Raw genomic sequence first — 25,359 nt, 5'->3', positions numbered from 1 at the left:
TGAGAATTAATATTCCTATTTCTGTTTTAGGCACTAAATAGTTTTTAGTTACCAAGTTAATGCAAGATCTCACATAAGGTCAACCTTCGCTCATCTGTTTACCAAGTGAAATTCATTTTTTATCAATCTTAATATGTAAACCAACACATTGCAAATGGGTTGCCTAACAAATTAAAGCAAGACTACCCTTAAGCCCGTTTGTAATGATCCCTTGTTTAGTCAATTTTTAAATAATTTTTTTAGGAACAAAAAAATTGAACATTTCATACATCAACTTTGATCAATTTTTTGGTAGTTATTTTAGGAACCGAAAGTTGTCCTATTTTTGTAATGTTTAGAACCTATCCTATTTTCCCTTAATTTTTTAGTAACTTTTGACAGATTATAGGGAATTTGTAAAATTAAAATTAAATTTATATTCATTTTTAAAGCTCACTATAATACGTTGACAGTAGATAGAGACCTTATTTTACAGAAGATAAATATTTAGTCTCCAGATTTAATATAACATAGGTAATGTACAAATGTTTACATTTTACAGGTACTAAAAAATTGACAATATTATGGAATGTTACATACAGTTTCATCATTTATGACATTTTTAGGATAGCATTTATCTTTATTGAAGAAAAAAAGTACTAAAAATTTGACTAAATAAGTGATCGTTACAAACCCGGGCTTTAGTAAAATTACTGTAATTAATATTTCTGTCTGCTTCATCACATGGAGAGAGCAATGGCGCGTGCTCTCTCTCCTGCATGGATGCGTACATAAATACTTATTCAAAGAAAGGAGTTAGTAATCAATTAGTAGTACTTTTTAATAAAAAAATTTCAAAATAAGTACACCTAATAATCTACTATTAAAATACTGAAAGTACAAAGGAAATTGACGTTCATTAAAAAACAGAGCGTTAGATTTTTATTTATTCTTATCCAATGCAAAGTGCGTAGTTATGTGAAACAGTGGGTTGTTTATTAAATTACTACCAAGAATGAATTTAAAATTCATGCAGTGTGTAACGGCTTACTGAATAACGAGTAACTACACACACATCTTCACACGTTTATTAATTGTTAAAACATTAGGCATCTGATTGGGCAATTAAATAAGAAAATCAAGTTAACAGTTAGTTTATAAAGTTTATTAAGTCATGCTTATCATCAAACAGTGCAGATTTTTTAAAAAATACTACAACAAAGCTTAAGATACATGCTTAAATGTGAGAGTATTTCTTTCAATGCGCAAAGCGTAAACTTTTCTCTCCAAAATTTGGAAATTTAAACAATTCTTTATCACACTTGTCTAGCTACCATTTCTTTAAAATTAGTATTTCCTTAATTTTACGTCGAAAAGGTTTAAATTTCCAAATATTAAACATTTTCGATTCTTCACAACTCTTCCCTGTAATAATCAAATTCACTTTTACGAGCCAATCAAAAACTGCTCACTAGAGGCTAAACTAAAGTTAGTGCAACCTGCAAATATTTAAATAGTGTATCACAGAATACTATAAAGTACTTCACTAAGTTCACATTCAAATATATTTTTATATGGTCCTTACTTTATGGTTTTTTATCGGAATGACTAAATAACTTTAATTGATGTTACACAGTACAGTTGAAGAGATTACAAAGAACATCATAAAAACACACCATGTGAAAATCGAATGTCTAATGTACAGTCTGTATATTTAGCACTCAAGGCCTTATATTACAATTAACACGAAAAAAACTTCACATCAATAGTTAAGTGGTTCACCTTTTATTAATAATAAAATCAAGTCGCAGCAAAAGTTTCATGAAAAATAGTGCTTTAATTGACTACCACATTCATACAAATTATTTAACACAAACCTAATTGAGCTCAATTTAAAGATTCAATGCAGCTCGATAAGTCTACTTAAAACCATAACATTAAATACTTAAGTTAATAGGAAACCTTAAATATAAGTATATACAGGATGATTCATTAAGAATGACAAGAGTTGATTAGGCAATAATAAAATGGATAGGCGTGACTATCATAAAATTATGTATACTTTAAAATGTCATAATTATGAATTACACTGTATAAAATAACAAAAAATATAATAATAATAATAAAAGCTGCATCGTGCTTATACCTTAAAATATAATACTTATAAAAACCTTGCCACAAGCAACAATTGAAACCCATAAAAAATGAGCAAAACAAATTACAAAAGTGCATCACTACAAAGTATATGGCAACGAAAATGACATAATTAAAATAAAGTGCAACGATAATAAATAAAAAATGTCTTTTTAAGCAAATTAAAATGAAGGCGACATAATGTATTGCACCTTAGTGATAGTAATTTGTCTTCACATAATCTACAGGGGGGCCAAGAAAAGGGGGCAAGGTAGTGGGGGCGTTCTAGTCGTGGTGTTTTTTTACCCCAGGCCCCCTCCGCCGTCATACGTATTCTAACGGCGACCTCGTCCCTCTGCCGCGCTTTTCTAAGGTTCTCTCCACAAATTTTTTTACCTCCGATAACACCCAAACCGACGACGTTAAAGATATTAAAAACACCATGTCTACAAAAAAAGATATTAGGGAAAAATAATCGCGGGTGGTAAACCACACAAACACTTACCCCACCAAGTTAGTGCCTCGGTCTGAAACACCCTTTGAAGTGGCGGCGTGTAGACGACGAGCAGCTGTCCGACGACGGACAACGTAACTGCTAATAGGAACATTTTGTTTGATAGCAAGCCGATGGAGAATACGCTTTTTGTTTGGGAGCGGCACGATAGCGCGTTCCACATGTCGAAAAATACGAAGCAGGTGAATGTCATTGTGGTGTCTCGTGCTGTAATACCTTCGGTACTCATCTGAAATGAGATAAAACAAAAACTCTATCATCCAAGTTCTAATTTTTTATTAGGGCGAAAATCTATTTTTTTTAACCAAATGGGATTTCATCCCAGGTGGCAAGTCCACTATGCGCTTCAAAAGTACCATGCACAACTCGGCTTGTCCACTAGACAATACTGATCAATACAGGAGGTAACATATTTTATTTTATGATGTTAAATTGACATTTTAATAGATTTGAATGCTTTAACCACCAGGGTAGATAAACTGAAACAGATGATTGTGCATTCTAATGGCATCTGCCATTCTTATTTCAAATAGGAAACAAAGCACGAAATAAAATTAAGTTCAGAACATACACAATGCTGTCCTAAGGTTGCTATTTTTGACGTCTAAATTAAATTCTGAATTGTCAGAAACTCTACAATGATTTATATGGCTTCTGCTATGTTTTGTATTATACATGACGATAAAGGGAAACTAACATTTCGTGGAAGTTTTTCACCCAATAGTTAAAATATCCCTCTATCGTCTTACATAATAAATAACTATTATCAACAATACATGCGTACGTAACAATATAAAATCGCGCACTACCTACCTCTTTCTTAAAAACCCACAATGTTCCACCAATTATCACTAATGCTGACAGGAGTACATTTATAATGAGTGCTCTTGTAATAATTGGCTCCTTGACATTTCTAGGCTTTTGCCTGACGACATCCTTTGCTACCGGTTCGACACCCAAGCTCTGAGCTGGAGGGCCGTCCATAATGATATTGATCCATAGAATCTGCAAGTAACTACCTTGTAATGCACTACACATCCGCAGCCTTCACATACCTGCATGGCATTTAATGGATTTGGAATACCGATCAGAGTAGCAAGGGCAATAAGTGACAATGCAGCTATAGACGTAGACAATTGAAACCTAACAAAATTTCGTATATTGTAATAAATTCCCTTGCCTTCTTCAATTGCTGAGCTGTAAAAAAAGAATTAGAATTGACGTAGACGTTCAATAACCAAATACATTATCGTGTGGAAATCATCATCAACTAAAATCATGTCGGCTGCTTCCTTACAGACATCTGTTCCATTGCGACCCATTGCAATTCCAATGTCTGCTTTCTTCAAAGCTACTCCGTCATTAACGCCATCCCCAGTCATACCTACAATATGGCCTGTTCTTTGTAACGATTTGACTATTGCTAATTTATGTTTTGGGGATACTCTATAGAAAACAGTCACATGCGGTATGGCAGCGTCCAGCTGTGGCTCTGTGAATATTTCCAACTGCTCCCCGGATAATATTTGAGAGTGCAAAGTGTCCAAACCAATCATTTGCGCTACAAATGCCAGTCAGTACAACTTAGTGCATTAAGTGATACCAACCAATAGCAACAGCAGTCTCCATAGCGTCCCCAGTAACCATCTTAATCTGCACTCCAGACTGCAGCAAAGTAGTAATTGATTCTCGAACAAAAGGACGAGGAGGATCACAAATACCCACGATACCAAGATAGATTAATTCCTGCAAGGTAGGACCTTTCGCAAGAGCGACAACCCTCAACCCTTTCCGACCGACTTCGTGCGCCTCCGCCATAAACTCCTGCTCCTTTTTGTTGGTAAGCGCCTGAAGCGTTCCGTTGTACGCGTATTTGGTACATTTCGGTAGTATCTTCTCAATTGCGCCCTTAACGAAAAATATATCCTGTTTTGTTTCACTATACTTTGGTACACACTTCACGGCCATCATCTTTTGCTCCGAACTGAAGGGGTACTCCTGCAGCCTGACGAATCGGTCCGATACGTTGTACATTCCGTTTTTCATGGCGGCCGCCAACAAAGCGCCTTCGGTCGGTTGGCCCATTAGCACTTCGTTTGTTATGATTGCGTTGTTACAAACTGCACCTATCTAAGGCAGCAATTAAAATGCTTGTTTGTAATTTAAACGAAATTATGTATGACTCATCGCCTGAAAGTGTTTCGTTTTACAGGTTGTAATTATTGATTATGAAGTACAGTAGGCGCTCAACAGCCTGGTGCACCTAGTCTTACCCTGACCTTGACAGCGAAACTACGCATCTTGTTGGCGCCTGCCTGTGTAGAGTACTTTCCACATAGGAGGTACGGACAAAAGCATCTCCTAATAGATAAACTCTACAGCATAAACAACCAACATGACTATCACATCGGGCTCTGTCTGTTTCTTCGAGGAGGAGATACCTTAATTTGTTGGTTCGCATTTCCAAGTTGCATAATATATTCAATGTTTGTTGCGTATGCTGCAGGATTTACCTATTCGGCGATCATTACTTTTGTCAATGACTGTACATATAGGATATAAAAAATTCTTCATATCCCAAAACCCAAAATGTTGGGTGCCGGATTACCGAGCGCCTACTGTACTAAAAGATTATACTTCTAATTAAAGTTAAGGTACATTTTAGGTGATGAATCAGACACAATTTACTTTCAATTGAGCTATACCTCCAGCAAGTTGTAGACGCTTTCCCGCGCTCTGTCCGGATAATCGCATTTGTGAAGTAGAATTTGACCGTGATCGTTGTAACCGGCCCCCGTTAACTCCGCAAGATAGCCATCGGACGTAATTACGACGGTTACGGACATCTCATTTCGTGTAATAGTGCCCGTTTTATCTGAGCAAATGACGTTAACACAGCCTAGTGTTTCGACGGTGGGCAATTTTTTTACAATCGCGTTACGCTTGGCCATGCGCATTACACCCAGCGCCAGTGTTACCGTTACAACAATTGGTAGACCTGTAAAAATTTGGTTATGTAAGTTCGTTGGTCTATCTTTGATCATAAAAAATGATTATGAATTTCATTTAAAGTAGTTAAAAGATATACACTGTGTCCAAGATAAGGATGAGGATCTCGGAAACTATAGAAGATACGACGATGTTCAAATTAGAGAAAAAATGGGCAATTAAAGAGATATTATTGTGCTTCCGCAGATATGCCAGAAAAACCGAAATTTGCGGATTTCGTAATTTTTTTTATGTTATTTGAACAGGTACAAAAAAATAAAAAATACTTCCTCATTGCCACCTTTGGACCTCTACAACACAGCTTTAAGAGATTTTCAATATAACGTTTTATTTCGGAGAAATCATCAACTTCCTTTTTTTATATGGCTTGTAAAAAAAGTACATACTGTATTAAGTAGCATTTTTTATTACGAATATAGCGATATACGGCACACACACAAAAAACAAAAGTTTTTCAACAGGATGGTGCAACCGCACACAACCCCCGAATCGTATGAGAATACCTATCGAATAAATTTCTTGGAAAATGGAAAATTTGTCCCAAAGGTATTGTGGCAAGATACAGGTGTTGTGCACGGTTGCACCATCCTGTTGAAACTAACACTTTCCAACTTTTGTTTTGTTTGTGCGTGCCGTAAACCGTTGTATTTGTAATAAAAAAAATGCTACTCAATACAGTATCTTTTTTTAGGGCCATATAAAAAAATAAAGTTGATGATGATATCCCCCAAACGAAACGTTGTGAAGTAATCGGCATTTTTGTGGTTTTCTTTAAACAATGATAATAGAATTAACTGATGTTAAGCTAGCAGAAAATGGAATAGTAAAGAAATAATAAACACAGACGTTCATATTGTTTATTATACTGCACCTTAAGCGCCCAGAAAATGCATCGGTATCGGTACATCAGTATGATAATTTTTAATTAGAGATAATTAGACAAAATACCTAGCTTTCCAAAATCCTACTGTTGGTAGCAAATATCTAATTATGCGAATTTAGAGAATATATAATTTTATTTGGATACTGCAATTATTAAGATGTAATTGAAATTTATTTGCATTCATTCAATACACAGGGCGTTCATTTTTTGCATGTTAAAAGTAAAAGCCCTAGTTGAGCCATAATCTTTCATTAATGAGTAATTGCTGAACCATTTGTTGAAAGATAGCATAATTGGTTTTCGAGGCAAAATCAAGGAAGTAAATAAATACTAGTGATAGAACGATATCACTTTTTTTTGCCGATACGATATATCGGCCAATACCGATATTTACGTGCCGATATATCGTATCGTATCGGCAAACAATAGATGGCGTTACTATTTAGACACGGTCAAGCAAAAACCGGGAAAGTCCCGATTTATAATTATTCGGTTGCAAGGAAACGTTTGGCATTGCGTCATCTATTCTATTTATAGATTAAGTATATACTGTATTTAGAACCTGCTATATTAGGTATATTTTTGTTGCTTTTTTTTAACTTTTTTAGTAAAAATGTTAACTTTAGAATAAAACATTTTATTTTCTTTAATAAAGTATTTCATTTATGCACTGAAGAGTTAAAACAGTTAAAAAAATTGTTTGCCGATATATCGGCGCAATTACCTTGCCGATACGATACGATACCGATAATCGGCAATAATTGCCGATATGCCGATATACCGATATCAATATCGATATCGTTCTACCACTAATAAATACCCTCTGGTCTCCTGGGTATGATTGCCACTAAAGCGATTTCAGAACTGACTGGGCATGAGAGTGAGAATCATTCCCTCTGATCTGATACCAACCAATTTCATCATGCCATAGAATTAACCCTTTGAGATCGCTTTGTTCTTGTTTAATTTAGAGACCATGTTTATGATGATTCTCAATCCTAGACCTGCCCTCACTTGACCCGGAAGTCAAGTAAAATTGAATGTTATATTTCCACTCCTTCTCCCCTGCGAGTTCCAAAATGTACGTTTCTATAATCTCTTTCTCTGCAAATGCTTCTTGGGTATGCCTCTTCCAATTTAAAAAAAGATTCTCTAGGCTCTAAGATTCCTAAATTTGGATTCTGAATGTTTGTCAACATAAAAATAATAAATATAAAGTACATTTTGTAAATTTGAAAAAACATCTTTTGTTCATCATACCTTAGCTGTCTCTCTCCTACTCTCTACTGTAATAACTAATTATTGACGTCATTAATGAACATCCGAATTTGCCTAATGTTAATACAAAGCCTGCTAGACCCCCGTTGTTAAAGCGCCATGAATAATAAATTATAATAGATTATTGTTTCTCAGTCATAACGATTAATGCAATTAATTTTTTATACTGTTTACCTGTTTGAAATAAAAAGTACGGATGCCTTCAAAGTAACCTTTTCTAACCTCTAATTTTATTATTTTTTCTCGACCGTTATACCGCACGTGACCTTCAAACGATTTATTACCTTTACAATCAAGAGCAAACGAACCAGAACGTCATTCTAATTTATTATTATTATGGTTTTTCTCAACTTACCTTCGGGTATGGCGGCAACGGCGAGACTGACACCAATGGTGAACATCTCCATCAAAACCTTCCCCTGAAGCCAACCGAGCAGCATGATAAGTCCAATAATTGCGAACGAATACATCGACAGTTGCGTTCCCAAACTATCCATCGATCGTTGAAGAGGCGTTTTGGGCGCTTCCTCTTCCAACATCATTTTGAATACAGTGCCAAATTCGCTATTAGGCCCAGTACTAACAACTATCCCCTAAAAGACGCCAATTACATAAAAACTCTACAGTAACGAAATTTACCTTTCCATTGCCACATCGTACAAGCGTACCCATAAACGCAATATTCGACTTGGACGCGTGAGTGCCATTAGACCGTAATATTGGAGCTGTCTGCTTATGGGCCGGCTCAGTTTCTCCAGTAAAACTACTTTCATCGATCGTCAAATCGACAGATTCGAATAATCGCAGATCAGCTGGCACCCTATCGCCAATATTTAATAGAACAATGTCCCCTGGCACTAACTCTCGAGCTAAAAACGTATCCGGCGTCCCTTCTCTCAAACTACAAACGATAAATAAAACTCTCGTTCTGAACAACTATCGTCGATTACCAATGACACGAGGGTGGTACGAGCTTTGTTAACTCCTGAAGAGATTTTTCCGAGCGGTATTCTTGAACGAAAGCGACAGTTACAACTATAACTATTGCCACAGTAATACTGACAGCGTCATCAAATTGTTTCATACATACAGATACTAAAGCAGAGGCCAAAAGTAAAAGAATGAGGGGGTTTTTAAATTGTTCTAAATATTTTTTCCATAAGGGATCTTCTTCCTTAACCGCAAATTCGTTATATCTGCAAAGATAAAGGGTGTTATCTGGATATGTTTTTTCGGTCACTAATGGTTGTGGTTTTGGTGTGATAACCGTCATCCTATTACATTTATAATTACTGCTTTTAAAAATATCAATAATGGGAGAACAAACAAAAACACGACCCTAATTAATCGTACTTTCCATTGTACTATAATCAGCTATAGTCGATTAATCAAGAGATTACATTACGGTTAATATACTCCAGGGAACTCTATCTTTTATTTTGGCGTGCATTGATCTAATTTTTTTACGCTTCCCATATGTGATGGTTTTGTTCGTCTGTCTGTCCGTCTGTTCCTCATCTAACTTGAGAACGAAAAGAGATAGGGATGTCAAACTTTCGCCAATCGATTTTTACAAGTTCAAGGATCAGTGCTATTGAATATGAGCCGAATGAAAGGTTCCGGTTTTGTTTTGTTCGTCTGTCTGTCCGTCTGTTCCTCATCTAACTTGAGAACGAAAAGAGATAGGGATGTCAAACTTTCGCCAATCGATTTTTACAAGTTCAAGGATCAGTGCTATTGAATATGAGCCGAATGAAAGGTTTCCGAATGCGAGCTGCGTGCAAAAAATTCCCCTACTGAAAATCGTATGTGATTCTTCGTATCTTGTTTACGCCAGTGTCCCATTTTTTAGTAATAGTTGGTGCAATTAAGAGATTTAGATAAAGAGAAACGTACAGGATAACAATTCCATTTTTTTCCAACGGTAAAATTACAATAATTGATTATTATGCATATTAGCCAGGGCTCAGACTGTATTTTTATGAGATCAGTATCTAAATGGGCCTTGAATGTAGACTGGGATCAAAGAGAATCTTTTTTAAAACACGTTTTTATTCTCTTTGATCCCAGTCTACATCGTACAACACGTTTAAAAAATGGAACAATACATCAACCGAATGGGCCTTGAATACTAACAAATCTGATTAAAATGCGTGTTACGATCTGTTTGAAACTTGCACGTATACAATAAACCATAAAAAAGTAACAATCACCAATATCCATGGGAAAATTTAATTAGGAATTAAATAGAAAATTTGACCTTACCGGAACATTAGTTCTGCGGATTTTGAAAATATTTACATTACAACGTAACCAAGTTTGTCGTAGATAATCCAAATTTGAGATTGTATGTGTACTTTCCCATATGTAATATTTGCTGAACATTTTTTTATAATATATTTATCTACACGCTTTAATGGAATAATCAACTCTAAAAGATTTATGAAACCACAGTATGTGGGTAGAGGCGATAAATGATTGTGCAAGTCGAGGTACAAGTTTTAATCATACACAGACAGGCAGACAAACTAGAGACATGGAGAAAAACGTAAAACATATATCTCAAAAATATATGCATCACAATCTTGTATGACTTTTGTATCATTTTGGTGCAACACATATTGCTCAAAATATGTGGGGGGGGGGGGGCACACATCTGTTTAGCAAATTGAATGTAAGTTCGATTTAGGATAACCGATTTCCAAATTATTGGCATTGTGTTTCTTTTGTTTCATCAACTTGGATGAATATAGCAATTTAAATTTGTGGATGTGCCTATTTTAGCCATATCTCTGGTTAGGTTACAGATATCAAAATGTTGTTTTTCACTGATGTTTTCACGGTTTCATCATCTTACTTGATAATATCATACAATAATTATAATCGTTTCATTTTACATTCTCAAGAAAACCTGCAAAATTTATATTATCAATATTAGTCAAACCGCGCCCTCTACCACTCATCACATCAACAGAAACCCTCTTTTAATGTAAAATCTAAGACCAATTATGTGAAAATCGCGAGGAAAATCGGTTAACATAAACCGAAGTTACCTTCCCCCGCCCCTCATATTTTATGAGCTATGAGGCTCTATTTGATTTATTGATGAAATTTGCTTTCTCAACCACAACTACTTAGTAATTGAAGTAATTTGAAGATTTTAAAAACTATTACATTGTAATAAGCTCAAATTCAAAAATTAAAAAAACCAAACCAAACTTTAAAAAAGTGCCATTCACTGGTCATTTACGTATTTAGTGTTTGTGAAAAATATCTTCGCTGAGAGCATTCGAAAACGCTAATCAGGAATCAAGAACTATAAAGAAAGAATTTCTGTATCCTCTTCAAGATTTAGCGCGCTTTACGGTCGTTTCCCAAACTAATTTTTACTCGACGAGGCTATTGATTTGGTAAACAATAGCGGAGTGGAAAATGTTTCTAATTTTTAATTTTTTGGGGAAGTTTTTTCTTATTTGCCTAATCATGGGACCCAATCGGAATTTCAAAAATTAACAAAAATTTTTAACAGCATCGAAAAAATGCCCCTGAAAAATTTCCCAAATGTTTGCTCTATGGGTGAACATCTAGATAAGTTCTTCAAATGTTTCCATTACCTCCAACTTTTCGCCTCTCATTACTCGTAACTCCAAATTTTCAACTGCAACTATCACTTGCGGACACATTATTAAACAGCTCCTAAATAGGAAGTTTAAAATGTTTTGCAACATCCTTCAACTACATAACTACATATTTGGGAAATTATGAAAAAAAAATTCTGATAAGTTTGGAGTATGTTGAAAAAACATTTCTTTATTAGAAACTTTTGGGCAAGTTCAGTGACAATACAAATCGAAAAAAAATGCTCCTGAAAAAATTGCTTCAAAATTCCCCAACATTTTTTAAATTTTGTTGTAAGTAGAGGGGGGGGGGGGGTATTCAGAAACTCCAATTTAATCCAAACACTTAAGTTTCTCAGCATATTTTCCTCGTGAAGAAAAATGCGAAAATATAAAAAGAATATTTCTTTCGAGATTTCTTTATTAAAAACAGGTGTGAAAAATATGTATATGAAACATATTTGATTTATAATATGGTTGTTTTGCAAAAGTCAAATGTTCTTGAAATATGCATTTAGAAAATTGTGGAAAAGTAAAGAAAAAGGGTTATAAATAAGCTCAAATACAACATTTTTTTAAACTAAAAAAAAATTTAACTGTAAATTTGCCCTAGCAACAAAATTGTTCAAAATATTCCAAAATTTTCTATGTACGCTCTTAAAGAATCAGACAACATCGGTGAAGGAATAGCAGAATTTTTGAAAAATTTTTACAATATCAGAAAGTGCCATAAAAATGTGTAATTACTATGGTTACAAGAAACACAAACTTTAAGATTTGTGAACATAGCTCCCAAGCAATACAATTATTGATTGATTTCATTAGGCCGCTCCACATATTTTAAATAGGCTGATTGTGGAAGAATTTCAATAATCCAATACCTCGAATAATTAGCATGAACATTCCAACAGTAAATTAGGCTGTTTATACTAAACCCAATGTTAATGTGAAGGTTGATATTGAATAATATTATGATCACCTTGGACATGTACACAATTCTAATGCATTGTCGACTATTTCACAGCCTACTTACCCTGATAACTGCCTTCGATGTGTAGCTTCTTGCCAGCTCAGTCCTTGCCTGACTTCCACCCTTAACCTCGAAGCCACTTCTTCGGCACCCAAAGCGCTGGCATCGTTTGTACTTAGCCACATAATCCCGTTCTGGGGTTCCTCCTGCAATTTCATCACCAAGGAATAAGTGAGAGGAAAACGTCAAAGTTGACAATTAAAGGAAAAATTCAAATTAAAGATCAATGAATTGCATATCATACAATGCGCCAATTATCGATCGGCGCCCTCAAATACTCTTCGTACGCTAAAAATTGCTTCCAGGAAATATCGAATCGATAATTGAACGAGCTTATGACCGGGTAAACGATTTGAAATTACTTACCGATTCTCCAGTAATGGAAGTCGAAATATTTTCTAAATCGTTACATATCTCTTTCGATAATTTTTCATATTTAGTGTGACTAGGGGGGTTTTTCATAATTTGGAGATGTTAAAAACGTCGGTCCTCTTTTCTTTCCCGATTTACATTACATCATACGTATCAAAACATTTTTAAAGAACGGTCGGTCCGGTCTGACGTGCTTTTTACTTCCAAGACGTACCGAGCACACACTAACATTAACGAGCGAACCTTTCGTACTGATGAGTGAATAATATCGCTCTCTTATTTACCCCCTAATTCGCGCCCTCTATTGAACGTTTATATACACGGTGTAATCTTGGCAAAATTTCAAATTAGGAAAAATTAGAAATATTTACGCACTTACCAGAAAATATCTGTGCGAAAATGCGTTGCCATTTTGGTGTTTTTCTAGCCGCCCGAATTGTTTAATGTACATCACAGTAGTAACCTAAATTAACGCTATAATAATAAAATAAATATAGCAGATAAAATGAAATACGTGTTTCTCTCCAAATGATGGAGAGAAATCGTACAAAAAAAAAACAGTTTGAGGAAATCCAATATGATTAATCTGTGGGATTGTGATAGTGTGATTGGAGGGGATTTATTTTTATTTATTACGATTAAGAAATAATAGTCTTGTCTACATTGGACTTTCGTTTTTCCGCTTTGATGATGTAACGGTGCGTCGTCATTAATTAATAATTTTCAACACTTGGAAGAGCGGAAAATTTTAATAGAATAATCGTCATGAAATGTTATAGTTATCTATTCCAATAATGTAAACTTTACGAAATTCCTTCTACCTATTTAGGGGGGGGGGGGCTACGAGGATCTAAAAAGGCGACCCCCCATATGGAGATTATAATCTATGTCTTAACTTCTAAGACATAACCCTGTGGAAAAAGACCATAAGATATTGTTATCCATAATTGTAAATTTTTTTCTACCTATAGGTATATAAAATTATTAATCTACAAATAATCTTTGATTGTTCTGATTTATTTTTGTAGCCAAATATTTTGGTGGTCTCGAATTATCTTGACGTTCTCTTAGACTTCCTCAACTTCCCCTTAAGTTTTGATCAAATATTGTTGGGTTCGCTTCCTATTCGGGTCAAGCTTTTCTCAATTCCTTCATAATCTGATTTTTACGGAAGCGGCAAATCCATCAGACACTTTCTTAACCCTCCCTTCTCTACGCCCCGTGCTCGGCCCTAACGAGGGAGCCGGATGACTCCCAAACTTTCAAAGACAAAGAATCAGGGACATCGCGGGGTGTGAAAATGACCTTCCTTGAGAAAGGTGAAGGGAACAATTTCCTAACTGCTCTCCACAAATAATAGAAAGTTATAATTTTCTTAGTTTGGGAGTTCTTGTTCCATCAGTTTCAGTATTATAATTCAGGAATTTGGGTGTTGTAAACTAGTAATCATTTTTATAATATATAATTTCAGTGCTTAGATGTCTGGGTTCGTAACACAGCTATGGCAGATCACAACTTAGTTAACTTAGTTTGAAAATGTTGAACATAAAATAAATAATCTTCGTGATGACTTGGGTAAAAGCATTAAATACACTAAAAAGAAATAAACCGGGGTTTCGCTTACATTAAACAATCACATATACACAACCTAAAAATTATAAAACCAACTCGCGCACTAACATATTTACAATTTTTTCATATACAAAAAATGTATAAAAATTTTACAGCGCAGGTCCAGCGTCGTCCTCTATATCGGAGAAGCTTTCAGTTCTTTCTTCGATTCGGTTCATATTTTCGAGAGTAGCGGCGATCATTCTTAAATTATCGACTCCCACTAGCAACTGCCTAAAAATTTCGTTAACATTTTAAAATCGGACCAAAATTCCCGAAAGAACATACCTTAAAGAATTCTCAGCTGTATTTGCCGAGGCTCTTAATTCCTGAGATAATCTTTGGGATTGAGAATCGTTCGATGCTGCCATCGTATTCGGTCGTGAGGTACTCCCTTGCTTATTTCGTAAAGATCCGTTTTCGTCACGTAACCGATTAATCTCGCCCTAATAATTGAAAAATTTGCCTATTTATTGCGCGAAGATTAAAAAAAGCGCTGAGGGGTTATCACTTACTTATAATTATATCACTAATCTAAACAACAAACTATATGAACCTGTTCTTCCACCTAATCCATGAATATTATATCAGGATTGTAAAAAAAAAGATATAAAACTGATATTCTCGGATATTAATAATTGATATTGATGAATTATTCCAAACTGTAGTCTCTGGGAGTTTTTGGACGTGAACATTTTTCTAACAAGCAGTACTATAGACAGCAGGGTTCGCCTGAATAGACCCCACCCACTGGGGTTGGGCCCACTTGAAAAAACCCAAGTGGGTTTTTTTATTACTGGGTTTTTTTCATTTTAAAATAATTAACAAGTTTTTTGACTTGGGCTGGTTTGAAATAAATTTATATGGCAAAAGTATATTTCAAATTATACACGAATCACTTTTAATTTTTAAAATACAAAATTAAAACATAGATACTTCCCGGGATACTTCCATTTGAGTTCGTTTAGTGTTAGTTAACAATTCAAAACAGTTCAAAACTTCTAAGTAATATTACCTATTACCTACTTTTACCCAAAAAAGCCCGAAAAAACGCACTTGGGCCCAGTGGGTTAGGGTTTTTTTTAAAAACTGGGTTTTTTCAAACCCTGATAGACAGTGCCTATTAATGATACTAAGTTGGCATTTACACACATTTCAAGACAGTGGATAACCCCTCGAACTGCACTAACCTTTAATGACCTAATTTCTTGTCTCAATTTTGCTATAATACTTTCCGCTGAGGCTGCCCTTTGCTACAATTAAAACAGATTAAATAGTTGCTCAAAATGGTTATTCAAAACTCACATTACTTCTATCCAAACTCTCTTCGACATGCTCGAGTGCCTTGACGAGATTTTTGGTATACTCCTGCTCCTTATTCCTAGCTGCATCTAACTGAAGCTGTAACTGCTCAACGCGCCTATTTTGTTCGGCCAACTGCTGCCTATAGGACTCTACCTCTACGCGCAACCTATCTATCTCGGATTCGGGACTGTGGTTTATTTGATTGTCGTCACTTCCTTGCGAACGCACAGCGCCATCCGTTAAGAAGTCGGGCAAACTTTTTGACCCGGCCACCTGCAACTCATTATAGTAATTTGCAAGACAAACACTGTAAATTGTAATTCAAACTAAGTTGTGTGTGACTCTTGTGCCTTTATTATGGTTTACATGATATTTAGAATACAAAGATCTTGGTGCAGATGTGATTATTCAAGAAATTGCCAATGTCACTTACAATGAATGAATGCATTATCATGTGCATCTTAGAACGAGTTCCGATAATTATTAATTTTTAAAATATTGGGAGCCCATGTGTCAGAGCATGCCTCTAATCAGAATCTCAGGGTATTCTTTCAAAAACTTTAAGGTAAGTCTTACCTTAAAGTTTTTGAAAGAACACTCTGAGATTTATATTCTAAAAGCTGATAAAAGGTCTGTCACTCTACTCAGAACACAAAAACGTTATACCTTACAGTTAGATTACATATGAAAAAATGCTTTGTCCACATGGACGAGTGTGCCAGTCTTTAGTACAATGTCTTTATTTATACCCATTTTTTGTTTGGTCCATTTTAGAGCCGAGTTTGAATCCCAATAATTCCTCCCGCCTACTGTGATACCCAAAGTACTTCATTATTTAATATGCATAGTCTTGTAGAGGGGTTAACAATTAAGTAAAAATTAACCAAAACCAGTATTTTATGAAATCAACCGACGGATTTTCAAATTCTCTGTTAAATTATCCACTTAAAGTATTAAGATACAACAGAAACATCTTTTAATATGAATTAATAGGCACTACAAGTGATGTATCACAAACAACTTACTCTGAATTGAACTATATACCTCGACCGAAGTAGGACAGCTCCTAGATCCGGCAGGTTGATGATCAGCAATAGGTAAATCTAGAGGAAAACCGACCGACGGTCGCACGGGTAAATCCAAAGGTACATTTTTAACGTGTCTACCTGTACTTCGACTTGATTCCCCGTTTAAATGGCTGCAGTGTCCGTGCGGTACGGCAAAGTCGGGTAAATTGTTTAAATCTAAATTAAAATTATTCGTATCCTCCGAATAGCACTGCTCTACTACTAAATGATCTTGAACAAAGTCCGGCAAAGCCGACGAAAACTCCGGTACGATTCTCATTTGTTTAGCGTTAGATTTGTGTAGGTTAAGATCTGATATTGAAGATATGGGACGCCCATCGCAATACACCTTAGGCCTCGCGCCTTGATTTTGATAGTTATTTACATCGCTACGTAAAAAATGTTTAAAAGAAAATGGGTTGTCCTCTCTCTTTGGAGTTTCATTTACATTCGAGGCTGAAAAACAATAATTAGACTATGTGTTAACAGTGGTATCTCGTCCTGTTACTGCCAGCTCCATTTACATAGCTCGGCGAATGGTTTATTCCTAAATCTAATCGCATCGATTCGGAATCGGAGTGGTCTGAATCTGCTGACTCTTGCAAGTGCCTGCTATGCCGGTCGTTTGGGAAATTATCACCTTCGGCCATAATAAATAATACATCAAGTTAAATAAATATCAAAAATTTGACATGTTTGTCACAAAATATTTTTGTAGTTTTATTGGTCAATGTTTTGGGTGAAGGTAGCCACAACTGCATTCTGTTTTTTTGGTTTTTTTCCTAACATTTTTCAACCAGTGGCGCACTTATAGCGTTAAGTTTCACACCTCTTCTATAAATCGTTTCAGTTTTACTACTGCTCAAACAGTATTCTATTATTACCTCAACTGCTCGTCTTACACAGGCATTAGCGAATATTAGACAGTAGGCACCTTATTTCTATTGTTAGTATTTTACTAAATATAAGGACTTTGGTTCAGTCTGGGTACTTTTTGATATAATTTCCGATCGGATCCACATCCAAGATTGTCTTGAATTGGTCCAGAGGTGTAGACGTCAGACTTTTGGTGGTTGGAGAGTGAGAGTGACAAGTGAAGTACCGGACACCGATTTGATTTAATAGAAACATGATACGAGGGGAGATTTTTATGTAATCTACCTAGATACCTACGAGAGAAAGGGAATTTAAGGCAAAACAAAATTTATTTTTCTACATATGAACCTTCAACGCCTATGCACTTATTCCACCGTTTCTGTAATAAACAGATAACTTCAAAAAAAATTCTTTCGGTAGCTCTTCCAAATAGTCACTAACAGCAACCGTTTTTTCAATTTGAGGAAGAGATATAGTAGTTACAAGGTGCTAAATCCGGACTGTAGGGTGGATGCTTTAACTCCTGGAACCCACATTCATCGATAACTTGTCGAACTTTATGAGCCTTGAGCATCTTGCAGTTGTCGTGCAGCAGTATGCTCTTATGGGCAAAATCGTAATGCCTTTTTGCATGTAATCAAGCAGCAGAATCCCCTCACAATCCCAGAAAACCGTTGCCATCAATTTTTCTGCTGAAGATTGCGTTTTCGCCTTTTTTGGTGGAGGAGACTCACTGAATCAACTCGTTTTGATGGAGGGTCACAGTGAGACACCCGGGTTTCATCGCCGGTGATAATTTTTTGGGCCTTGACCCTTCTTAGTCAAAACTTTTATAACGCTTCTTTTCGATCACCAATTTTTCAACATTCAAACCTCTACCAAAATTACAAAACTCTTTCAATTTGTACGCCACGTGCTCAGAATACTTATAAATGTTGAGGCTATTTGACAATTAAAAATCATTGCTATTCGTCATGGTTTCCTTCTGGCTAGGTAGATTACATAAAAATCACCCCTCGTAGGTACATATGATTTTACTCGTATTGGATTTTAATATTCAATATTTTAAATCGTATGAAATTTCCTTTGCTGGCTTTACAACTGGAAACCTTGAAAATAAGAACAATTCCAAGAATATTATCATTAGTGATACTCCACTTTTGATTTTTTCCTTCGCCCCACGCTGGGTAATCTCTCTGTAAACAGAGTTGATAAGTATTTAAATACTAAATCCCTTATAACCCAAAAAAGGTACCTAAATCGAAAACATATGGAAAGTATTTAGACACTTTAACAAGTAATTAAATAGGCACCTTAAAGGAATTAAAATGTTATATAAAAGTATTTTAATATGTAAAAAGTAATATATGAAGTACCTATTCAAATATAGCTACTTTTCAAAGATCTATAAGGTTAATAAGTTAAATGATCAATGATAAATATTGTTTGTTGTAAGTATAGTATGGGAGATTGTTTTTTAAATTTACTGTAATGCTCTATTAAAATTAAAATCTCTTCACAACAAATTAAATTAAATATCTATATTATAAAAGTACAAAAGATTTATTGGGTACTCAATTTTAATTGATACATAACTCGAAAACAAAGAAAATCGCTTTTCATCGAACGTTTTTGTTAGCTTTTAAACATAAACGTGCGCCAAGTGCTTGTGAAATACATTGATCAGTCTAATCTAGACGCGTAATTTTGGCGTTTATTTCGGTTTAGTTAAATTTTTTTATTTTGTTAACATGTTAACATTAACAATATTCTCCAAACACAGAATTGATCACGTGCAAACGTAGGGAAAATATGCAAATTATTCCATAGAAACTTTTTTGTCTCTTTGTCTCGATTTTTCAAATCATGTGAGTTCACCGCAAACGGATTTAAAATTTCACAAAATTCACCAACGTACGACAAATAATTTAACTTGAGGTAAATGGCTACCAGTAAATTGTGAGAATTGAAGGACTTTGATTGGATAATTTTTCAATTTGAACCAGTCGACTATCTGTATTCTATTGGTCTGCGTGTACAAGAAATGTATCGTATCGTCTGTCTCGACTATTCGCGCATGTAAAAGGTGTCGCCTTAAATACACTTTTCTATTTTGATATTTATAATAATAAAGCCATATTTATTTGTAGATTTGATACACCTCGTTACGGGTATACATATAATCTTTAAATCATATCATGAATTTATAAACCTATAAATTCAATGATACATGAGAGTAGTTCAATGATTGTAACAATTAATTGTTTGTATGAGAAATACACTCCAGTATAAAGAAAGTCACTAGTATAACAAACGTCCGAAAATCGTGATGGTATCGAAAGTGAGGTTATATTGTCGCTATAAAATTAAAAAATAATCAACTCTAAATTACTCACAATTTTAATATGAGTGGTGAAGATCGTATGCCCAAAATAGATCCAAATAAACTTAAAAGTACAGATCTCAATCTTATGAAAATAATTGAACTTCAAAACTTACAACGAGTGAAGAAACTGCAACGGATGCGAAGAAACAATATCATTTCTGGTTGTCTCTTAGGTGCCGGTGTTATTAGTATTTACGCTTACACCATCCTGTCGGTCAAGCAGGAGAGTTTCTTGGACGACTTTGATGAACCAGCGAAAATCATCGAGAAGTAGGAGATATGTCGGCAGCAACACACCTTTTACGTTTACCTCCCTTACCTACAATAAAGGATCTCATTCGTTTGTATAAATTGAGGGCATTGCGTCAGCTGTCTCAAAATTTTCTTTTGGACGAACGTATAACCGATAAAATTGTACGAGCTGCTGGAAGTATAAGGAACCATACAGTTTGCGAAGTTGGACCAGGACCGGGATCGATCACTCGTTCCATAATTCGCAAGGCACCAAGCAAGGTTATCGTCGTTGAGAAGGATCCTCGGTTTTTACCGACGTTGCAGTTGTTAGAGGAAGCTTGTCAAGAACATCTAGAGCTGAAGATTGAACTGGGTGATATTAGAGATTACAACTTTGAAGAGGGCTTATCAGGTATTGCCAAAAGTGATTGGCATGACCACTGTCCGCCGATTAATTTAATTGGCAATCTCCCTTTCAATGTCTCTACAAACTTGATAATCCGCTGGTTAAAATCTGTATCGGAAAGAAACTCTGCATGGGCGTTCGGCAGGACACCAATGACTTTAACCTTTCAAAAGGAAGTAGCCGAGCGTATTATTGCACCCGTGGGTCACAAGCAAAGGTGTCGTTTATCTGTAATGTGCCAATTCTGGTGTGAGGCTGATCACAAGTTTACCATTCCTGGCCGAGCTTTTCTACCTAAACCTGATGTGGATGTCGGTGTCGTCACTTTAATTCCACTCAAAGATCCGTTGATCAAGTTGCCTTTTAAGACGGTAGAAAAGGTGGTCAGGCATGTGTTTAATATGCGGCAAAAATTTTGTTGGCGCGGGGCCGAGTGTTTATTTCCGAAGGAATTGCGTGATGAGTTGGGCCCAAAACTGTTCCATTTGGCCGATGTCAATCATAAACTGCGACCTTTCATGTTAAGTAATGAGGAGTTTGCTCGGATTTGTTATGCCTATAATGCGTTATGTGAAGAACAACCGGAATTGTGTAACTATGACTACAGATCACCTAAAAATGTTGTTGCTGCTGTTGAAATGTAGTGTTTTGTGTTTTTATTAAAGGTCTTTAGTGTTCTTTTGAACTTCACTGATTCAACAATTTTGTCTTATGCATATGAGGCTCACTGAGTGAATAATTGCAAAACAAACACCAAATATCACAAAAAATAATCTAACAAAGCTATTATTAGCAAATAACAATAGAAACATTTGTTTGTAATTCTTTTGTGGTTTTTGTTTCAAGACCTACTTTAATTTCAACAGACACAAGTACTTCAGTGTCTCACTGAATGTGTTGATGCTCTGAGCGGGCCTTGAAACGATTCATATCATAGTTCTACACATTTTATAGCATCTCAAAAATTTTTATCTGGTTAAATTTACTTTGAGGTTGAATGAAAATCAGAAGATAAAACAACTCTAGTAATAGAAGTTACCTAACATCCACTCAGCACAGAGGGAGAGCAGTTTGGAACTAACTAGACTGCTCGGGTTGCTATTCACTTTAGAATTTTGTCCCTTGAATTCAATTAGTAGAAAAGAATATCTGTATTTATAAAATAAGTACAAATCAAACAAATTACAGTACAATACGTTAAAAAAAAATAATTCGAATGAACACAAAAAGCTCAACTACAGTCAAGCATTTATTTCTTCCAAGAGCTTTTGGAAGTTGATGTCTGTCTGAGTTTCTGTATTCGCGACTGTACTTTTGGTTTTTGTGTGGGACATAACGGTCTGACTTTCGACGGATCTGGCTACATCATCGAACACTGTCTGCGTGTGGATAGTATTAAGTATAATATCGTCATAGTCCTTAGGACAGTAGTGCTCCAAGTCATCGTCCAAACAATCCACACACTCCGAATTAGTGTTGTAGTTAAACATGTCGAATATATCCGTTTGGGTTTCCATGTTGCAGTTGAAGTAGTTTGAGGAGTGAAAAACAGACATGTCTTCGTTAAAACAAGTTTGGGAGCTGGAGTTCATGAATTCGAAGTTCAAATCCGATGTGTCAGTGTGGATGGAGTCGTGGGTGGCTGTTGAAATCGAATACAATGATTCCACAGATGTTTGAGTGCAGGAGTTGCTCTTCTGCACCAGTGGGTTGGTGATAAAGTCGTCGTCCAATTCAAATGAAGTATTACAAGATTGCGAATTCAAAGCTGGAGGTTTAGTTTGGGTTTCAATATTTTTGTGCACAATTCCATCTCTGTTTAGGTTGACATCAGAGGTGGACAGTTTCAGTTTTTTAGTTACACAATCGCCGATTGTTTGTGTTTCAGCCGAAGAGTGCGTTCTTCTCATTTCTAAAGTTTGTGACTCTTGAGATGTGCGCTTCACCACTTGCGTTTGCTTAGTCTTTACTGTTGGAGACGAAATATTCTGCTCAGTTTGACTGCTCTTTTCCATGGTTGGATTGGGCAAGGTCGACATAACGATGAGAGATAGGCTTGTGCCGAATTTAGGAACAATGAATACTTCTTTTCTTGATGAATTCTGGTCTAACTGGCCCGAGGACTGTACAGCAGTTGGGTTATAAGCGGTTTTTTCGAGAACCCTATGCTTCTTTCGTCTGCCATGGGTTAGTAGAGATTCATATGATAAATAAGCAACACTACAGTCGCAGCATTTAAATTTAATCCCACAATATTTGGTATGTCGGTTCCTGGATGAAAGTGTTGGAAAACCCTTGGTGCACATTTCACACATGAACTGTTTCTCAGAATGAACCTTCAAATAATGCTGCTTGAGTAGTTTGAGTGATTTGAAGTGTTTTTCTTCATTAAAAACGCATTCATCGTCAGGGCAATGGTACTCTTTTAAACTGGAGTCTTTCATCAACTGTTGCTGATGGATCCTTTCTAGGTGGAAATTTAAATTGGACCGCGATGTAAAAATTTTCGTGCACCCTTCTTCGGTGCATGGTAAGTGACACTCTACTGTACTTAGTTCATCACGTGTAGGAAATACCTTTGTAACAGCACCTTCAGGACTTAGAACTCTAGCCATGCTTAGATTGGGAGCCTGCATATCTGGTAGTGTACAGGAAGATGAATTTTTAATTAAGGGCTCATTTTTCAAGATTTTTTGTTATTAGTCGATTTACTGACTGTTACCTTGTTTATAAATGAATAAACAATACTGTTACTATGCTAAAATAGCACATAACTGCCTACTTGTGGTTACAAATCACAAAAATTTGTATCAACAATCAATAAACAATAAAATGTTGATGTCTGGTATGCGTATAACTAAAGTACATTGCTTAGTAATTAGTATCTAGACTGTGGTATATGTACAGAGTGGTGATAAAATGTTGTACCTTATATGACGATTTATTGAATTTTGAAACGCACACATAGGTATGCATGTCAGTAAGTAATTATATCATACTTAGTCCTTTATTTCAATGATACTAGGCAATTGCTGTTGTTCATTATCAGTATAGTGGTGCAACTGGGGATTACGAAAGCTCAAGATTCAAGAGCATCCCAGAAGCGCATATTTTGAATTTTCTAGCATAAATTGATAGGGTTCATGTGCTGTCTAACAGACAGCTATTTTAGTACTTATGCGTTCTTTACGTCACCCCTGATGAATCAACCCAACAACCCTGCAACTCTGCACGCTTTCATTACGATTTCTTAACGCTTCCCTTTAACAAATCGGCCGCCCCTCCAGAACTGGGTAGTGCTTTGAAAAAAGTGCTTGCCAAAGGACTTCAATTACTTTTAGTGCTTAAAGCTCTGTGCTTCAATTACTTTTCTAATTCAGGAAAAAGTGCTTCAATTACCAAGCACTTTTTAAAAGTGCTTGGACCTTCAAGCCCTATTGAACTGCTTGAAGCACTTTCATACAATTTCGAGCACTTCTAAAGAGCTTCAAGCACTTATCAAGGGCTTCAAGCACTTATAAAGAGCTTCAAGCACTTATAAAGAGCTTCCGGGTCGATCTGAGACAATTTTTTTTTCGGGGCTCAAAAAAGGCAGTCCTTCCTTCCTTTTTTACCAAAAATCGACTACACCAAAATTTTCCGGGAAAACACTTTTTCTTATTAATTTGGGTGCGTAGAATCCAAATCAATTCGTACTTTTTCGATCAGGCTTCTCAATTAAAAGTTATAGACTAGAAACCAATTCCGAAAAAAAATTCAAAGGGTTGTAACTTTTGAACTAGTAGCCCAATCTTGGAACTGTTTGAAGTTATCGATTCTACAGGCCACTTTCTATAAGAAAAATTTTTTTCCGGGTCGATCTGATACGATTTTTTTTCGGGGCTTAAAAAAAGGCAGTGTGTAACCTTCCATTTTTACCAAAAATCGACTACACCAAAATTTCTCGGGAAAACACTTCTTCTTATTAATTTGGGTGCGTAGAATCCAAATCAATTCGTACTTTTTCGATCAGACTTCTCAATCAAAAGTTATATAGACTAGAAACCAATTTCGAAAAAAAATTCAAAGGGCTGTAACTTTTGAACTAGTAGCCCAATCTTGGAACTGTTTGAAATTATGGGTTCTACAGGCCACATTCTATAAGAAAATTTTTTTTCGGGTCGATCTGAGACAATTTTTTTTTCGGGGCTCAAAAAAAGGCAGTGTATAACCTTCCTTTTTTACCAAAAATCGACTACAACAAAATTTCTCGGGAAAACACTTTTTCTTATTAATTTGGGTGCGTAGAATCCAAATCAATTCGTACTTTTTCGATCAGACTTCTCAATTAAAAGTTATAGACTAGAAACCAATTTCGAAAAAAATTCAAAGGGCTGTAACTTTTGAACTAGTAGCCCAATCTTGGAACTGTTTGAAGTTATCGATTCTACAGGCCACATTCTATAAGAAAATATTTTTTCCGGGTCGATCTGAGAAAATTTTTTTTTCGGGGCTCAAAAAAAGGCAGTGTATAGCCTTCCTTTTTTACCAAAAATCGACTACATCAAAATTTCTCGGAAAAACACTTTTTCTTATTAATTTGGGTGCATAGAATCCAAATCAATTTGTACTTTTTCGATCAGCTTCTCAATCAAAAGTTATAGACTAGAAACCCTGGTT

General features: G+C 35.5%; 5 protein-coding genes across 10 annotated transcripts in view; 1 reads left to right on the top strand and 4 right to left on the bottom strand.

Annotated features, from left to right (window-relative positions):
- LOC116175051 (contactin-associated protein-like 4) overlaps positions 1-25,359 on the bottom strand; it is a 236,162-nt gene that overhangs the window by 168,526 nt on the left and 42,277 nt on the right. The window lies entirely within an intron of this gene.
- LOC116175052 (calcium-transporting ATPase type 2C member 1) lies at positions 1,377-13,353 on the bottom strand. 2 transcript variants are annotated; one of them, XM_031493111.1, is made up of 12 exons: positions 13,195-13,353; positions 12,447-12,589; positions 8,747-8,992; positions 8,436-8,697; positions 8,152-8,389; positions 5,332-5,624; positions 4,234-4,756; positions 3,872-4,187; positions 3,682-3,823; positions 3,440-3,631; positions 2,618-2,855; positions 1,377-2,558 (listed from the first exon to the last, which is right to left on the bottom strand). In XM_031493111.1, exons 1-12 carry the CDS (start codon positions 13,264-13,266, stop codon positions 2,437-2,439), a joined length of 2,787 nt encoding a protein of 928 aa, XP_031348971.1. In that variant the 5' UTR covers positions 13,267-13,353; the 3' UTR covers positions 1,377-2,436. The 2 variants fall into 2 exon arrangements, with proteins under 2 accessions (XP_031348971.1, XP_031348970.1); XM_031493110.1 differs by lacking the exon at positions 13,195-13,353 and adding an exon at positions 12,810-13,077.
- On the bottom strand, positions 14,262-17,562 carry LOC116175061 (endosome-associated-trafficking regulator 1). 2 transcript variants are annotated; one of them, XM_031493128.1, is made up of 7 exons: positions 17,307-17,562; positions 16,898-17,254; positions 16,776-16,834; positions 15,732-16,004; positions 15,617-15,679; positions 14,715-14,872; positions 14,262-14,660 (listed from the first exon to the last, which is right to left on the bottom strand). In XM_031493128.1, the coding sequence occupies exons 1-7, from the start codon at positions 17,446-17,448 to the stop codon at positions 14,537-14,539; spliced, it is 1,176 nt and encodes a 391-aa protein (XP_031348988.1). In that variant the 5' UTR covers positions 17,449-17,562; the 3' UTR covers positions 14,262-14,536. The 2 variants fall into 2 exon arrangements, with proteins under 2 accessions (XP_031348988.1, XP_031348987.1); XM_031493127.1 differs by having other exon boundaries at positions 16,776-17,254; positions 17,307-17,561.
- LOC116175063 (dimethyladenosine transferase 1, mitochondrial) lies at positions 20,194-21,377 on the top strand. Its single transcript, XM_031493131.1, has one exon. It carries the CDS (start codon positions 20,340-20,342, stop codon positions 21,342-21,344), a length of 1,005 nt encoding a protein of 334 aa, XP_031348991.1. The 5' UTR covers positions 20,194-20,339; the 3' UTR covers positions 21,345-21,377.
- LOC116175060 (protein indeterminate-domain 4, chloroplastic) lies at positions 21,837-23,546 on the bottom strand. The gene has a single exon (XM_031493126.1). It carries the CDS (start codon positions 23,334-23,336, stop codon positions 21,942-21,944), a length of 1,395 nt encoding a protein of 464 aa, XP_031348986.1. The 5' UTR covers positions 23,337-23,546; the 3' UTR covers positions 21,837-21,941.

Source organism: Photinus pyralis, unplaced genomic scaffold, assembly GCF_008802855.1.
Source record: "Photinus pyralis isolate 1611_PpyrPB1 unplaced genomic scaffold, Ppyr1.3 Ppyr1.4_LG6, whole genome shotgun sequence".
In the NCBI taxonomy this organism is placed as follows: Eukaryota; Metazoa; Arthropoda; class Insecta; order Coleoptera; family Lampyridae; genus Photinus; species Photinus pyralis.
The sequence above is the reverse complement of the archived record's forward strand: the minus strand, read 5'-3'. Positions and strand labels throughout refer to the sequence as shown.